Source organism: Notolabrus celidotus, chromosome 6 (genome assembly GCF_009762535.1).
Source record: "Notolabrus celidotus isolate fNotCel1 chromosome 6, fNotCel1.pri, whole genome shotgun sequence".
Lineage (NCBI taxonomy): Eukaryota > Metazoa > Chordata > Actinopteri > Labriformes > Labridae > Notolabrus > Notolabrus celidotus.
In genome coordinates this window covers 25,639,799-25,658,329 of record NC_048277.1, presented here as the reverse complement: position 1 = coordinate 25,658,329, position 18,531 = coordinate 25,639,799, and the positions used below count along the sequence as shown (strand labels likewise).

Genomic DNA, 18,531 nt, shown 5'->3' with positions numbered 1-18,531 from the left:
GTAACCTTTTCACCTACCAGATGCTCGGGTCAAGCTCTCCTTGGAGGTTCGAGTCAAAGTCGTCACGCAGCACAGCATGTTTCCCATGGAGCTCCACTAAACAAACACACACACCATATGCTCATAGTTAACAAAACCTGTATGATATCATGACTTATCATGATGTAATCACCTGTGTAGTTATTTTATCAAAGGAAGAGAAAGGCATGCAGTGAGTGCTGACTCACCAAGACTAGGCCTCAATGGGGATTCTGTCGGGGCTGAAACAGACAAGAAGAACAGAGTTTTACAAAGACAACATCTCCGATCATGTCTGTGTGACTCCAGTCCTGGACTTCACTTACAAACATATCTAATGTGTAGATTCAGGGCTAGAAATGTGCTTTAATGAACCTTCATGTTCACACGTTTACAGAAGTCATTGTACAGACGACAGAGACTTTTCTTATCTTGAAAGTTTTGCATTTTTAATTGCAAGTGTAAAGTGTGTAAAAGTCAGTAAGGGCAGGGGAACAGGCCCATCCTTAAATAATCTCTAAGTGAAACAAACTTTCTCCGTGTACTGGCCGGCCATGTCTGCAGTCTCCTGACTGCTGATGTTAATTCCTTTCAGTAATGAAAGGCCAGGCGGCCATGATTAACGGTTCAATGCCAATTAACCGCCATCCTCCCCTGGGGCCGCTGTGTGCTGTAATCTGTGGCCACTGCCTTGCTAACACACTCAACCATCAATCTCTCTCAGGGGAAACATAACTCTGAGAAGAGAGGGGAGGTGAATAGAGGACTAGTGAGTGTTGAGACTTAATGAATCAAACATGGTTTGAAAAGAAAAAAAAACAGGGCTCTAACTCACTCTCTGTAGAACTCAGATTTTAGCCAAATCCCATAAAGTTGCAGAGTTTGGGTGTAAACCTTTGTGCCAGGAGAGATGAAGGAGGTAGTACACAGCTCGGTTTAAAACTAAATTAACCTAATTGAAACATTTCTTAGTGCTTACTGTGAGGGAAAGTGTTTTCTAAGCTGCAAATAGACAAAGCTGAATGAAGAACAAGAGCAAAGTTTAGTAGAGGAAGAGTGTCACACATCAGATCAGCAAACAGGATGTTGTTTATGTAATCCAAACCTGCTCCACAGATGAGAGCTGCAGGTAATAATCAAACTTGAGAACTTCTCTGTTGTGTATGTAAGATTCTGCCACTGAGAGATAAAGTTATTTGCACATCCTCATTTGTGTTGCACCTAAATTTAGGTTTCATGTCTACATTGGGGAATTTTAGTTTAAAGACTTCATGGTTATCATGGACTAGTGACACAGTGGCTTTAACCTTTAAGTTGGGGTGCCACCATTCATCCCTTTAAGCCTCTACCCACTGCTTTGTTAGGTGAGTCTTCTCAAAGACAGTCTTATTCCAGACATAAGAGAGGTTTAATCTACCAGTCTTCTCCATCCAGGATGAGCCGTCCCACCTGATAAGATGAACAAAGATAACACAGCCAGGACTTACTCCAAAGTTTAATTTCAAGTTACTTTAAGACTTTCTTTCAAAACGAACAGCAGCTCTAAAACTTCCCTCATGGAGAGGGGCTTATGCTTGAGAAAGCCCACCTAAAACTCCTCATAAACAACAGAACCTGAATCAAGTGAGGACGGATTATAAAACATATTTTCTTACTATCTGGCCGTGCAAATGTCTTTACTTTGAGCTAAAGCTTCACTTCTGTTCGCTGCCCTCATTTCTTCCCATTGGACCCAAATGCTGGGCACTTAGAGATGGATTTAGAATTCACAGAGCAGTGGTAAAGTTTCGTGCTGATGGTAGAAGTCGGAGTCTTAGTGGCCTGTGTGACAGAGCTGGGCGGTTCACTGGCTGCGACTGTTGCTGCTGCTCCGGTGGACCCTTACGCTGAGCTCCATGGCTGAAGCTCGGGCTCCACAATGGAGCCCATTAAAGGCAGATCAAAGGGCCTTCTTCCTTCCTCTACGTCTGTCTTGCATCTCTCTTCTCCACCCTCTAATCCTCCAATGTCTGCTGATTTAAAACACGTTTAATAAAGCTATCAATCCTAGCATATGTAGCTCTCACAAGTTTCCTTTTCTCCAATTCAGATTGCAAATAAACTCTAATAAAAAATGAAATAAATATGCAGCTGATTGCTCTGTTAACATGAGTGTGTATGTCTTACATATTCATCCTCAAAAGAGCATGTACTAAAACCCAATTCCTGGTAATCCATCGTCTCAAACTGACACAGAGTAATAAATGCTTGGTTGATATTCTGCTTTCTCCGACCCCCCCCCCCTCTCTCCCTCAAACAGACTCGTCTAAATCGCACTCAGTCTTTCTAGGGAGGCCATTTGGCTGGAGAATGGCCTAAAGATTTTTTTGGGTGGATAATCCCTTCAAGCTTCCAAAAAGGCCTCATTTACAGTTTTCTTTCTCCATGCTTCATCACACTCTCCTGCTGTCTTCTCTCACTTGCCTTCGTTCACAATCCCCTCGCTTTTTGCCCACCCCTCCATCCGCACCCGTTCTGTCTCTCTCTCTGCCTAACCCTCCGCTCATCGGGAGCAGACAGTGGCGCTCATTTCACTTGGATTAATCCCCTCTCACTTTCTTAAAGACTTCAATTACTGCCTCCTCTATTTGCGGCTCATCTCTGCTAATGCCTGTATCTCCCTGGCCAGGGCTTATATTCTCGCAAGCATGCAGTGGGACACACACACGCACACACACACAAACACAAAAGGCGCACACATGCACACAGACAGCTTTGCCTTCCACAGCTGACCCAGCCCTCTGTGCTTATTTTGCGGGTGTGCACCCTTATAAACAGGAGCAACAAAAAAAAAGGTGATGCTGAATAAACTGCATCAGGTCTGAAATCAGATGGGTGCTGATGAGCAGGGTTGCGGTGATCCGATGGGGGGACTAAATGAGCCTAAGATTCGGCAGACTCAGACATCTCAGCACAAAGAGCGCAGGGCACAAGTCATGTTAAATCTTCTCCCCCTCTTCTCTCCATCTTCCAGCTCTAATCTCCTCTCTCCTCTTGTACCCTCCACCCTGTAAACTGCACCCACCCTTCCAATCTCCCCTTGTTCTCCTCTGGTTTGCTCTTTTCCCTGTCTGACTCGCATCCTGAAAAATGTGAACCCCGTTTGAAGTTGCTTTGCCACCGACTAACTTGCGGTTGCAATTACAGACTCACCGGGATGCAGTTTCCTGTTATTTTTTTTTTCTTCTACAATTAGAAAGAAGTGCTTCTCTGAGGTGCGATTGCAGCCACTTCACTCGGTTGATTGAAAGCAGGGCCTTTGTGTTGGTTTCAATTGGCATCATTAGAATAATCATAGGTGAGTGGATAGAGGGCCAACAAAGCTAGACTCACAATGTTTATCCGATTTCTTAGTTACCTCTTTAATCTGTTTTTTAAGCTCAAGTGGCATCCAAGGTTAAGAAAGAAAACATTTTTGTGGCAAGGTGAGAAGTAGTCAAAGAAAGTGTCTAAAACATGACGACAGGCTTACTTAGCATGCTTTTTGTGTGTGTATCTCCTTAGCAAACATCTCATGGTTGTCAATGTGTTCAAGACTTTGAGAGAACCAAAGCAAAGTTGTCAGAGTCTCTCCTTACTGAAAGTTAGGAGTGACTTGACTTTCATGGAGTCAGGTTACTCAAAGAAATAATGGCAGAATAGAAAAAACTGGGTTTTAGCAGCAAAACCGTAAAAGACTGGATAAAGAAAAAGGGGAAAAACATTAAAAGAAAGGGCTGGAGGAGACAATCAGGATACAAGAGGAATGTATAAACTAGATAGTGAGGTCTCAAGGTTTAATGCTGGTGAGCAATGACAAATGGCAGGTGAGTCAGCGTTGAGCCAGGGAGGCTGGCAGGCAGGCAGGCAGGCGGGCTGGGTGGGTGGCGTGGAGGTGGAAGAGTGGAGGCCACCCGTCTCTCCTCTGCTGCGCTGTGATCAGGAGTCCCTCAGGGAGCAGTGCCCTCTTTGAGTTATATGTCCCTTTAATAATCCATCTGGGGTGCGGCGCGCTCGGCCAGGCCCATAAAGAGCTGATTTATTCCCTTGCTGGAAATGAGAGGACCTGGCGACGCTGGGCAGAAAGCAGGGACTGCTGGCCCTGTCGTCGGGAGATAGAGCTGATGGACGGCCTGCAGCAACACCCACAGCCACTCCACCCTTTAGCAAAATGCACCCTTTCCAAGCCAAACCCCTGCCTCTCATCATCCCCTAACTTGGCTTCTCTCATCTGGGCTTAATGAGTCTTTTTATGGTCTCTCAGCGGGAAAGGAAGTGTTCCTCTGTTTCAGCCTCCTGCCTGTCTCTTCATATACTCACAGTCATTTAAAACTGTGGCGGTAATTTGCATTTTGCTGCGTCATGCTTTAAAGCATCTCTAGGAGACTGTCAGAACTATTTGGCAATGTGCTGATTGGTCCATGAACTGCTCTACTATTATGCATTTCATTTGGTTGCAGTAGTATTTGTCAGAGTCCTGTTAGTTTTGTCTCCTGATTCAACAAACAAGAACAAAGTTTGGGGATTTTTTTTTCTGGTATTCGAGTAAAGTAATGGGCTTCAGATCAAAGCAGGCTGGAGAGGAAGTTGGAGGGATGAATTGGATGTTGAATGAAGGAATGGGCTGTGGCAGCATGCTGGCACGGCAGAAACTACTGTGAGAGTCTGGGACCAGACATCCCCTGAAAACAGCTAGACAGACGGATGATTTTACACACATGTACCCACACACATGCACTCAAATCCAGCCTTTGCTTATGTTTCATTAGTCCTTCAGCCACACTGGAAAGAAAAAAATGAAACCAGCACCCAGCTGCCTGAACTTACAGGGACACTTTCTGTTACTGAGGAGCAAAAGTGCTCCATGTCAGATGTACGAGTTAAGGGCTTATTTCTCCCTACCCTTTATTTCCTCTATCCTTTAATCTCTTATTTCTTTATCCCTAAATCTCTTATTTACATTAGAGTTCTCATCTCCATCTTTTTTTTTTTATCATTCTAAGCTTTAATTCACACTCCATTGTTACCTTCTTTTCCAATCTCTCCTGCTAATCTGCCCATTTGCTTTAAAGTCTTCACCCTGGCTGATCACCCCTGATTGCCTTCTTACAGTATTTGAGCAGCCAGTCCTGTTTCTCTTCCTCCATCCCTTCCCTACTTTTTCCCTGCTTCCCTCCCTCTCCTCCATGGATCATAACCCTGCTTTAGATAGCTTTCATTTCACCAGCTCTTCAAAGCTTGAGTCTTAAGCATATGAACTTCTGAAGTGGCTTGAGCTGGCCCCGTATCTTTTATTCCACTTTGAATGCTAATGCCTAGATTTGAAGTAACTTTGCTCAGAGCAGTCTGCACTCTCTTTGCCACTCTGCTGCTGAATTCGGGACGGTAGCCTGTTTGAAGGTAAAAGGACTACAGGCCTCTTCCTCACCTGCTGATGAGGTTGACATTGCTGAGGAAACAAAGGCAAGAAACCTGATTTATGTATAACTTTTTGTAACCTCACATAGTCAAAAATACTGAGCCTGTTACTGTTTGATTTCAAAAAAAGTTCTCATCTATGTCAAAGACCTTTCAAGTTCCATTTATTTTTCTTTAAGGTTCTTTTTTCTATTTAATCTGGACAGCTCTTTGAAGTGGAAGTTTTTGGATCAGAAACAGGAAAAGGAACTGACTCGAGTGAGTTTATACAGGGAAAAATCATGCTTCTGTCTGTTTGGACGATCCACAAGAAACCAAAATGATCATTTCACTCCCAGTGTCCTCCATCCTCTCGTCTTTCCTCTGTCGCCTTTCGCCTTCTGTTGCCCACGGCATGTTCAGTACTCATTTGTAATTCAGATTTCCTGGCAGAGTTCATCAACAGACAGTCACTTTGCGTTAATGGCAATTAAAGGACTTAGCCTACAACAAGGTCGGCCATCTACTCTTTCCTCTCTCTTTTTTGTAAATTATGTTTAATCACTCCATTACCTTTACCAAACACTCAAATCACCTGCAATCTATGACCTTAAAGTTTCTCATTACGACTTTCTTTTCATCCTGACATCTTTGTCCTTCTGTCCTCCAACATCTCTTTGACCAGTGCGAGAGAAAGTATAATTCCTGAGCTCGACATACCTTCACTGGTGTTCCTATAGTCTGTAGAAGTCATGCTTTCTGAAAACCACACTTAAACTTTACCTCACTGCTGTTTCGCTGTCTGCTGCCATTCACAACTTGCCTCCACCACGGCCCTGTAAGGTCTAAATCTCTGCTTTACAGCTTGTCTGCTGTGAGTAGATGTGTGGTGGTGCGATACCGCGGGGCTTTGGCACAAAGTAACTTAGTGACTGTTGTTGGCTGCAGATAGGAAAGATTTTCAGAGGGAGAAGACTGGGGCAGTGTGTCAGTGGTGGTAAGAGGGCGAGCTCTGGAGGCAAGGAGACAGAGGAAAAAAAAAGGCTTGTTGAACTCTCTCTGGCAGCCTTCCAGGTTGGGCTGAGGGCTCTCTGGTTTGTCTTTTCCAAGTGGCATGAAGCCATGAAGTTGAGCACTCTCTTCCTGGTATGTTCTGCAACATCAGTAGTGTCTGAAATGACCTGCTGAGGGACCTGTCTGTAAAGATGAGTCCTCAGAGACCCGCCACAGAGGTTTGATTTACTCTAAATAAAGATTCTTTAAAGGCCAAAATTTTGTTTTGCCTGTACAACAGTCAGCGGCAGTTGAAGTTAAAGTAGTCTACTTCTCCACTTTAAGCATTAAAGTCAAACTTGATCAACAGGGAGGAGTTCTTGAGCGAGGAGGAGGCTTCTTTCCTGTAAACAAGCAATTACACACACTCAGCATGCAGAGGGGGGCTGCACTGTCTGTCAATAGCTACTTAAGGCTGTCACAGAAAGTGGATGTAAGAAATGACGGCCATAAAGCGTAAATCTCCAGCAGAGAGAGAGATGGAGGAAAAAATCGGAGTTTAGCATAAGCTGAAATTAAGCCGGCAATATAGGACATCCAAAAATCTGTGGCTCTGGCTGCTTCATTAGGCAGAAAAAGAGCCAGGATATAGCTGCCGCTGTCATAAAGAAGCAGCACATCACCCATATTGTGTCGTCTGTATTGTGACAATGTGTGCATATGATGGACAGTAATGGGAAGTGAGAAGTTGCTACCGTGAGTGTATATGTGGCTGCACATGTGTGCTTTAACATACATGTATATTTTTACATGTGATTATTTCTCCCAGGGTGACATGTGTGTCGAAGGTGCTGCTGCTGCTACTCACCTCCTTGCTCACACAGCTGCTGGGCCAGAGCATCCTTGAAGAGGATCTGTCCACGCTGGGTTGCTGTGGCTCTGAGAGACAGAAAGAAAGAAAGAAAGAAAGAAAGAAAGAAAGAAAGAAAGAAAGAAAGAAAGAAAGAAAGGAAGAAAGAAAGAAAGAAAGAGGAGAGGAGGAGAAAAGAGAATTAATTAAAGAACAGCACCACTGAGGAGAAAGTTAATGCATCTCTCCTTAATATATGAGATCAATTCCACATAGAAGGCATCATTTCCCACTAACCCTACAGCTGTTCAAGCATACTATGATTTTCACTGACATAGGGGTGAAACAGCCTCTACGAAACTACTATTAACTACAATCACATCGTTATAAATACAACCTATTTGTGCTCATGTGTTATAAAAAATAGAGTAAGGCTTTTCAGATATCATCTCATCCTTGCAATAACCTACCACACTCTTGCAAGCCAGTGTAAATCTAACTGTACGTGGAGTGCTATATGTGTATAGCAGAATGTGATATGAATTTCTTTCCAGTGGCCAGAAAATGCATTATTTATTTGAAAGATTGAGACTTCTTTAAAAATCCAACGGGGTGAAATGGCTCAAAGTGCAGTGGGATCTTTTTCACAGACACCTCGGCATTCCTGACTCTGTGGAAAGAGGTTTACTGTCGTTAACAAAAGGAGAGTTACAGTGATGAAGATGCACACTGAGACAGTGCCTTTGTGCGGAAATAAACAGTCATCTCCTCAAATAAGAATACAGCAACAACAATATCATTACTTTTACAACCAGAAAAAGATAAGTGCCAGTACCTCCCTTTTTACTTGATGGCATTTGTATATTTTGGCCAGTGTCAGTAAATCATCAGCATTAGATATTGAATTTCCAGAAGATAATGCTGATTTCCACGACATATTTTTTAAATAAACTACTTCAGTGTCACATAAACAAGAAAGCTCTAAATCTCTGCATCACCATGCTCCTATCCAACTTTCCATCAGGTTTATATAAACCATTGGGCTTCGGTTAATCTCAGTCACTGTAGCTTATTCTCCACAGCATAAACAGACAAGTGAGCATCATGTAACGCTCATGAATGGATGCGAGCATCACATCGTGTGCCATGGGTAATGTATTTTATAGGGGTGTAACAATTCATCTACTATATCGATGTATCGATTTATATTCCTATGATCCGACTACATCAATCTGTGCTTGGCAGGTTGGCCTTCTGGACGACATATATCGATCTAACATCGTTTCAAAAGGTAATAAATTGATTGTATCGATACTAGGAAATAAAGCATTGTATTTAAGCACTGCAGACTTTATATGGATGTGTCTTTTTTTACACTTTTAATGATAAAGATGTTAAACGTTACTCAAGTCAGGCTGCCTATCTGTGACGTCATCACCACGCGCCAGCAGACAACAAAACATAGCATGGCGGATGGCAGAGGAGAAGCCGGCGAGCTAAAAATTATCAAGCCACCATTACGATCCAGCGTGTGGAAACACTTTGGCTTTTGCAAAGACGGAGATGTTCTAAATAAGTCACTCGCTGTTTGTAGGATATGTAAAGGTCAAGTAAAGTACCACGGCAACACGACAAATCTATCCAACCACTTACTAAGGCGCCATGGGATTTCACACAACGCCGACCATCCAGGCACCTCTTGCAGCGTTCCTGCTGCAGCAGCAACGCATGGTAACATTAGCTCTGCAGAAGCCTCAGGCCTCGCCAGCGTGTTTAGTCAGTGACTAGGCCAAAACTCTGTTGTTTACTTGTTTGTTTATATCCATAATTAATTTATACCTGATTCCCTTACAAAAAAGAACAGGAATCTAGGACTGTCCAGTATCAAAGTATCTATTGCACAGTCACACTGGTTGAATTCTTGGCTAAAAAGTTACTGAATCGATTTCAAGTCACTGAATTGTTTCGGATTGTATCGTTATAAATTAACCAATATCATCCTTTCATCATATCAGCAAAAAAAGAATTGTTACACCCCTAGTATTTTACCTGCCATTATGAATCACCATAAGAAACTGTGATATGGAGTGAAGAGGAAAAGGTACTGCCAGCTAGTAAGAGACCCGGTATGCTGAATAAAGTCCTGGTACACCGAGGGGCTTAATTCAGAGGTAGCGGTACTGTGTAGAAGAGCTGTACTGGTGTCAAAAGTTTTGACTGCTAGGTACAGGATTTCTTGTACAGAATTTCTGGTAGTCAGATCAGCTTGGGGTCCCACCCCCTGACAGCCTGGTGTACCACCCAAGCACATCTGGTACCTACACCGGCCCAATAAAAGCACTGCCTACAACAGACAATGTAATGTGTTGTTATGTTGTTATTGTTGTATCAGATCCAGAGGAAAAATAAAATGAGCAACAGCCCATAACTCAGGTCTAGGAGAAAAATGAGGCTGAGAGAGAATAAAAGGTTGCAATTTGTAAAGAGTCCTTGAAAGAAGTTGATACAGAGAGATTGTAAAGTTTTAGCCCCTCAAGCTCTTTGTAGCTCATTTCAGTCAGTGACAGCAGCGAATGAGATGTGTAGAAGTACTACGGAGAAAAGTTCTGTGCAAGGGGACACGACACTACAGATTTAGATGGCAAGTAAAAGCTGTATTACACCAATCCATCTGCATGACAAACTTTTCCCCCCATGTAATACGCCGAAGAAAAATAACTGCAGTGAGGAGAGGTCAGAAACTTAAAGAGGATAAATATCACAGCAGTGAGGTGGTTTCTCATGATCTCCTTACAACATCACGGTTCTCCAACAGGAAAAGTAGGACAGTAATGGACAAAGTCGTAATAGTAATTAGACTATTAACATCATCTGTAGCTTGTAAATCTGAGCAACTTCATGCCAGAACACACACACTGACACAGAACTGTTTGTGCCACCCACGTTCAGGGACACTGTCCCTTAAAGGAACACTTTCTGGAAAGAAGGGGTCTCTTTTCTTGGTCTCTGATATGAGGATGAAATGACTGATACTCAAACTGTTGTATCTGTATTCATGGTATCACAGGATCTATATCATCAATGCCAAACCAATGAAGGAAGGCTCTGGGTAACTACTGTATAAAAAGCAAAACCAGACAGATGTGTGTGTATGGTCAACTGTAGATTCCATCACAGCCTAAAAAAATGGAGGATTAAAACTAAGCTGAACTTTATGGAGTGTACACAGTATGTATGGTGCCTGAGTCACTGAGTCCAACATCCATTTTGTAGACTTTCTCCTCCATTCCTCTTCCCCCCCTCTACACTCCCAGGTGGATTTTGCTCGGCACCTCCCAAACTCTACCCCCAGCCTGTCCCACCGTGCAGACTCAGGCCTTTCATGGGTGCCAAGGCATTTATTCGTTCATCTGAGTTCATCAATAATAAATAGGCTTCTCATCAATTAGTAAAGATCTCTTGTGCCTTTACAGAGCTGGGGAGAAAACATACTTAATTACACTCATATTTCAGAATCAGGTGAAAACTAATTTGAGTTTGGTATTTATGAATAAAATATGGTGGTAACGAACAGCGAGATGTAGGAACAAGGCCCTTAAATATCACAAGTCTCAGCTCAAGCTCACTAAACAGATTCTGTTAAGTGCCAGGGGTACAGCAGGCTCCATAAAAAGGTACATTTGACCTCACACACGTGTGTAACCCTTGTAACCCTAACAAAACCAGGTGGGAGTAAAAACCTGCAAAGCTGACAGCAGTGGAATAATTCAGGTATTTTGCTTGGGTTAAGATAGGTGTACAATACTGTCAAAATGCTTTGTAGCATTCAGTTACCTAATAGACATTTAGATTTTTAACATCCCCGTGATATGATGTAGGGGAGAACGGGGTTGGTTGTCACACTTTTTACTGCTTTGATGATTGCTCATCATCAAAACATCTTTCAATAGTCATTCCTACATTAAATTGAAGCTTAAGGTGTTGGCTTGAAACGTGTATCCCTCTCATTTTCCAACTCATTGCAACAAAGAGGCAATTAACTATCAAAGACACTCTGACACATTGTGACAACCAACAACATCACGGGGATGGTTGTCACACACTATGGGGACGGTTGTCCCACAGAAGGCAGAACTAAATTTAAAATTGAATTGCACTGATAGTGATAGGCCTACATAACTTAATACATTTTAACATAAAATGAGCAAGGAACATGAACAGGAAACACATCTTTAGGCCAGCCTATATAACAACATACAGAACAAAACAAATAGGCCTAACAATAATGGCCTACTCAACTAGCCTACATGCAGTCACTGTCTGAGTTACAGTGATGGCAAATGTAGGGTCTGTGCACTCCAACTAATTTCACCATGCATGGTTTTGCCAACATAGGGGTTGGTTGTTACATGTGACAACCAACCCCAAAGAGAATGTGACGAGCAACCCCAACTGGAATTTTTTGCTAGCATCAAGACTAACAACTACTTAGCTAGCTAATAAAAATCATAAGTATAGTTTTCCCCTCACACTTTGTAAGGGTAACACTTGTTTTGTACCCATCAATTAAAAGCCTAGAAGAAAAATACTGAGGAGCTTAATATTTACAATTTGACATGAAAAACACAAAGTTGTCTCACCTCAAGTTCAGCTGTCTTACTCCAGAGAAGACTATGTAGGTGAGCTCTGATCTTAATTCTGGAAATTTCCATACCACAATTTGAGAGACTGTGCCCCATGGTGGCGAGATATAACGAGTGTGCCAACCAACCCTTGTAACAACCAACCCCGTTCTCCCCTACTAGGGGGCTAAGACTTATTCAGATTTTTCTAGTCTCCTCCTATGCTTGAATTGACAACCTGATGCCAAACAAAGCTACAAATTGCAAAATTGCCATGCAAAATTATAGGTGCAGAGAAAGTTAGGACTTAAATATTGATAAATTTTTTAGCCAGTCAAAGAATGGAAGAATTGCAGCGAACTAAGGCTGTGGGTTTTCTTCACAGGACTATTTTTTACCACTAACACTGATCTGACATCAAGAGGGGGGTTTACAGGACCACTTTTAGCTATTCCGATTAAAGAAGATTCTGTCATCTGTTTACACGGGTTGTGATCTTTTCCAGTCTTTTTTTTAACATGCTCAAGGCACCGATCACACCCTTATTAGAATGACGTCATAGCAGTATGACTCACAGTTTAGCCCTCAAACATTACGGTGCAACCCAATGAAAAAGAGATAAATTAGCGTCTATAGCTATGGGGGGATCTTTGTTTCTTTTTTTTTCTTTTTTTCGCCTGTTGAGGTTGAATTCTTTTAAACTGTCGAAAAGGACCATTACTTCATTCTATGACCAGTCTTTAAAGTGTTCAGACTCTAGTCATCAGACACGAGAAATTAGCATGCACAACATTTCTGCCAGCTGGATTAAATTGGAATGAGTGTGTAATATGGCTGTTTGATTGGAAAATAAGAGGAATCCACCACACCTTTTATTCTGATTTAAATTTCAATTGGATCTACGTCTTATTCAGATTTGGCCATTTCCCCTAATTCTAATATGATTTGAGGTGCTGCATATGTAAATCTAAAACACAAAAAACATGGCAAAAATGCACTTTGAGGTAAAAACGTAAAGGTATTTTGAAGCAGAATGGCTTCAGGTTAACTTGCATCATTGATGGGTAATTTGAGGAGTACTAATTTGGGATGTAAGTAGTTTAATCTTTTTTTGATAGTGTTCTATATTTGAATATATGAATTATTATATGCATTAAATTCAATAAAGTATTGTATGTTATTGATAAAAGCTTTGTCTGCTTCACAACAAAAAGATAACTTTATGTGTCTTAAATCTAGAACAGTAGAGGTGCCTACTGCATGCAAACTTAATAACAATACAGTGGATTGAAGCACTTCGTTACTTTAGACGTCATCTGATGGTTTTATGAAAGCTGTGAGCTTTAAAATGCAGTTATGCAGAACTTTCTTTGACGCCGTCTATATCTAATGATGCTGTTTTCTTTCCCTTGGATAAAACAAAAGTATCCACCACAGACTGAAGAGATACATGCAATGGGAAAAGGAGTATTGAATGTGAGTGTGTGTGTTTGAGAGGTCTGTCTATGTGTGACTTAATAACGTGTATGTCATTAAAGCAGTAGCCAGGAGAGGGCATTTAGTCTGAGCCGGGGAGTGTGTGATCGGCACAGCGCGACGCCGGCGTCTGTCCTGCCGTCACACTCCAGCGGCTACTCGGCGTGTGTTCCTCATTACTGTCTCAGCTCTGGGAGTCACACACACATACACACACAAAGAACAGTGCAGATACACACAAAACATTTATTGAACATCTAAATGTTAATTTGACTTTCTTTGGGGGGAAAAAAGTAATTAAGGGCCTAAACGTGTTGGTCCTTTTTTTCCCCTCCTCCTCGGATTCAAACAAGGGATCATTCATCTTGTGAAACTACGTGTCATCTTCTCCTCTCTCATTAGTCTGGAGGAGCAAATCTGAGAGATGGGAAAGAGAGAGGGATTGAGGAAGACGAAGAAGAGGATTGAGTGAGAGATATGGATAAGTGGACAGGGAAAGAGCGATGGGGGGGTTGGGAGATTTGGTCAGAGGATATAGAAGAGGGTTGGATGGCCTTGTCTTTCAAAGTCCACAATCTGCTGTCAAACAGCGAGGCATGCGGGTGAGGGCAGAGATCCAGTCAGCACACACACATACACACACTTATAGCGACACACACACTCACACAGACCCCAAGCCACATATGAGCTTTAACATGTATGCAGATGGACAGGCTGTCACTCAAAGAGCTCCCAAAAGGGCCTGGAGTGGGTAATTACCAAGCATGTCTTCCATGTTAGATTACATGTTGCTGTCGGCCATAAGTATCCCCCAGGAACCAGCTTGACAGCTCCCTGCTAACCACACACACACACACACACACACACACACACACACACACACACACACACACACACACACACACACACACACACACACACACACACACACACACACACACAACCACACACAACCACACACAACCACACACACACACGATGGGGAAACTATGGCTGATTTAGCCTAAAGCCATATACATACAGTTAAATATAGGTGCAGCTTCCTCAAAAGATAGAAATATGGTATGATTACTGACCACAAACAAACTTTGGTAACAGATATTACACAAGGCCTGTAAGAGAACGATTTCCTCTCCTTACAGAAACTATTACATCGGAGGGTGGAGAACTTACAATGCAGAGGTCTTTTTCCCTCGTTAGACAACACTCACATCCTGCTCTTTTTAAATCCCAATTAAAAGCTAATTTTCTCTCCCAGCTCACTCGGCCTGTTGGTAATCATGATTAATACGAGGAGTTTCGGTGGGGTGTAGTTCCAGTCGCCAGAGTTGATTTGGTGCTTTTGGACCTAGCCCTTAAAATAATACTCCCTAATTGGTTGATTTATCTTCCATGTTGAGGACCAGCTGTGTGCGTGGCACCACAATCAGGGACAACGGGTACAAGAATGGAGAGAGAGAGAGAGTAAGATGGAGAAGTGAATTCAGGACAATGAGAGAGGCCCAGAAAAAAAGGGAACATGAATTACATCTTTAAATCGTTGACAAAAAGGAAACACTTATCAGGAGCTTTGTTAGAATACAAAGACGGGTTCCTTGATATCAACCCAGCCTTGATCCTGCCCATCACAGCCTGAAAAGGTGTGGCTAGATTTGTGGAATCACATTACTCCCCCTCCGACTCCCTCCCTCCTCTAAATTAATTAATTGAAAAAGGCTCTTGGAGAACATGTAAATTTAATGAAGCTCCACAGAGGAGGGATTTGGGAGTTGTTTGGCAAATTACCTGCTTGTTAGCACAGGGTCACGCAGAGTTACGGCTGCAGATACAGCCAGAAGAAACGCAGCTAGTACTCAGTATACAGCCAGGAGAAGAGCAATTGACCTTGAGTTAGTAATAATTAGGTGCATTAGAAAAATAACAGCAGTAAGAGCAAATATATGAGGGAAAAGAAGAGAGCTGTGTGGAACATGCTGTAGTCTGGAAAGGAAAATCAGACTTTTAAAACCATTGTTCCTGTCCCTCTTTTTTCGCTTTGTCAGATTGGGATGAGAGGGAGAGAAAGAATGTATCGTATTGACCCAAAGTCAACAACAGAGCGATGAATCCCCAAAACAAGTCATGTCTGCATTTCATCTCGTCTGTCACATCCGAGCATATTTTCAGGAACAGACAGCACAAAATCTGAACCAATCGTTTTTCCAAAAACATCAGAGGGGGAGCAGACCTGCTCTCCCCTGAGCATGCTTCATATTGCTGCATTTAAAATCCTGCTTTATGTTTTTTCAATCTCTGCGCTCTATTTCATCTAAAATTGATGAGGAGGTCAGCGTCCCTGCAGGTGGGACGGTGACCTCCTCATGAGAGCGTGTGATGTTGGTGCAGCACAGATGTGATGTGGACAATTTGTGGCAGTATCGATCAGAGCACCGAGGTGTATTATGCATGCATGTGTGTGTACATGTGTGTGCATGTGTGTCTCTGTGTACACAGGTGTATGCATGTAATTGCAGGGGTCATGGGCTGTCACTTGGGAAATAAGACAAAATCATGGATGCAGAGACCTTTAACAGCAACAGGAGTTAGAGGTGAGGATCTGTTGAGGAGCACAGGAATGGATTAGCCTTGGACGGTCGGTGATTTAGTATTAAATTCTAAAAAACGGGCACATTTAAAAGTTTAAGAAAGGTTAAACACATGAATACCAGAGATATAAGAGTTGCTGTCTCATGTGAATTTGTGATATATGAAAATTGGAATTATATGCTTGGACTGTGTCTGATTTGCCGCTCTTGTCGGTTTGTGGAGGAAAAAAAAGTGGGTAGGATTTATGTGTTCTGTCATGCCTCACATTTCTGCCCCGTATTTCTCTATCTTCACTGCCAAAATGAGATTACCTACAGCCAATCATTCATTCCACCCAGCCGAATGTCTACAGTGAATCTTTCATGCAGCCAAAGGTTCGTGTGGAGCTTCAGCGATGAGAGGAGCTCATTTGTTGGTGATTTGAATTTAAAACAGGTGAAAATATTGACTTGAATAACAAGAAATCAATAGAAAAGACTATTAACGGAAGAAATCAGGAGCTGGGGGGACAGGCCATCTGTCAGACTGATGTCTGAACTCTGACCCTTGACCTCTGATTAATAAAGCAAGCCGTATATCATCCTGCAATTTAGTCACCAATCAAGATAAGCTTAATGGCACATTTCTGTGATAAAACTGGATTTGACCTCAATTTCTATGTTTTGAATTTTTAATCTAAGCTTGCTAAGCCAAAAGGTTGCAACATACGCACCTGGAGGTTTTGTAATACAATTAGATATGTATTCTTTCTTTTAAGGTCCGAAGGATCTGTAATCTTTGGGTTTGCACTCCTTAGCATTGCGCCTAAAAACACAGCATTTTGTTACATTTCTTATCCTGCAGTTTATCTTATGCACATCAAAGTTTCTATAAGAAGTCATTACACTGATGAACCTAATTCAAGCAAGAATGGTCAATGAAAGGGGAGAGGAGTGGAAAAAACTGCAGCTCTACTTCTGCAAAGGGAACCATATAGTATTGCAACATTTGTTTGTATGTCTGATCTTTAATCATTAATGTATTTCTCTTTGCTCAAACAACAAGGAACCATATCAATTGAGAATCTTCTTGAGAAAGTATTATTGCAGAATATTTCCTTGTCACCTGTGATAGTAATGCTAGGGGACTTGACCGACTTGAAGCTCCCCTCCCAAAGCTTAAAGGGTTTTGTGAGCCTAGCCATTGCAGCTGCCGAGAAATGTATTATGTCTAAGTGGAATCATGTAGACCTTCCAAACATTGTTCAATGGATTAACGAGGTCAATTCATGTGCTCCTTTGGAGAAAATAACCTATTCTATCAGAGGTAACCCACAGCTGTTTCACAAGACCTGGGACCCCTGGATGGCCTATCTAGAGTCCAATCAATACAATATTTAACTTATTGATACTCGTACTTCATCCGTATTCAAATGTCAGCCACCTGTAGATGTGTGAGTAAGGTGTAAGGGGTAGATATGTATGTGTATGTTACATTGAAGATTGTGGGTGCAACTCTCCTCGTCATGGCATGGTTTTGTTCTTTGTTTTTGTATTGTTTTTGTACTCTATGGTGTTTTGTAAACTGTTTGTCCGAATAAGAATGAAGAAAAACGAATAAACAGAATTTTCCAAAAACAAGGAACCATATCAAGGCTCCTACCATATAAAGATCCATAGACATTCTATTAATCAGGTGGATTTAGAGACTGTGAGTTCTCTGCTGTCTCTAGGAAAACAGCCAAACCCGTCTGTGCTCACACAACAATGGACTGAATTCAACTACGCAGCCATACCATACCATAATGCACGTTCCACAGACCTCCCTGCTCTGAACAGATGGTACTCTCTACAGCACAACAATACCTGGCATAATTATAACACAGGAACCGTTCCTTTTCAATTACAGCTAACAAGACAAGAGAGTGTTTAGCCACCATCATTCAAATCCTCTTTCTCCTCCTGACTGCTCCAAACAAGAGGCAAAGAGTTCAGAAAACAGAGAAGTCTATCTAATGTAGTGTATTGCAAACAAGTGAAACCATAAACACACATATGGCATGCCATGACATAAAGGAACTATTTACCATTACAAATGCAGACATTCATTACTCAAGGGAACCCTTTAGGAAGGGGAACAGGGGGATGTCACATGCAGTAATTAGAGCAATCTCCCACCACGCAGCCTTCTGATACCCAGAGAAACACTAAACACTAACTCTAAAACACATCACAAACATAAGAACGCAAGGGGGCACTGCATTTGGGTATAGAGAACCCAAATACGCTGATATGACACCCATACACAAGCCAAAAGTATGCACACAACTCAAGTTGTTTAAATATGTTCCTCTGAAGTAGTTACATAACCTCCCCCATGCACACAGGCCCATCTTGCACACTCCCAAACACACACACACACACACACACACACACACACACACACACACACACACACACACACACACACACACACACACACACACACACACACACTGTCCTCACTGCCTGGGGGCTTTAAGTGAAGCAGAAGAAAGTAAAAGAAAGACAGAGACACACCAGAGCGTCTTTGCATTCACCAGAGGAAGCTTTT

The 18,531-nt window shown here is 42.2% G+C and overlaps 1 protein-coding gene across 1 annotated transcript in view; it reads right to left on the bottom strand.

The window, feature by feature from the left end:
• The window catches only part of reln (reelin), an 83,047-nt gene that overhangs the window by 39,151 nt on the left and 25,365 nt on the right, over positions 1-18,531 (bottom strand). Inside the window, exons 4-6 of the mRNA XM_034685146.1 lie at positions 7,295-7,365; positions 228-260; positions 18-96 (exon numbers count right to left, since the gene is read on the bottom strand). Coding sequence (XP_034541037.1) covers positions 18-96; positions 228-260; positions 7,295-7,365 — 183 coding nt within the window. The remainder of the gene's footprint in view (positions 1-17; positions 97-227; positions 261-7,294; positions 7,366-18,531) is intronic.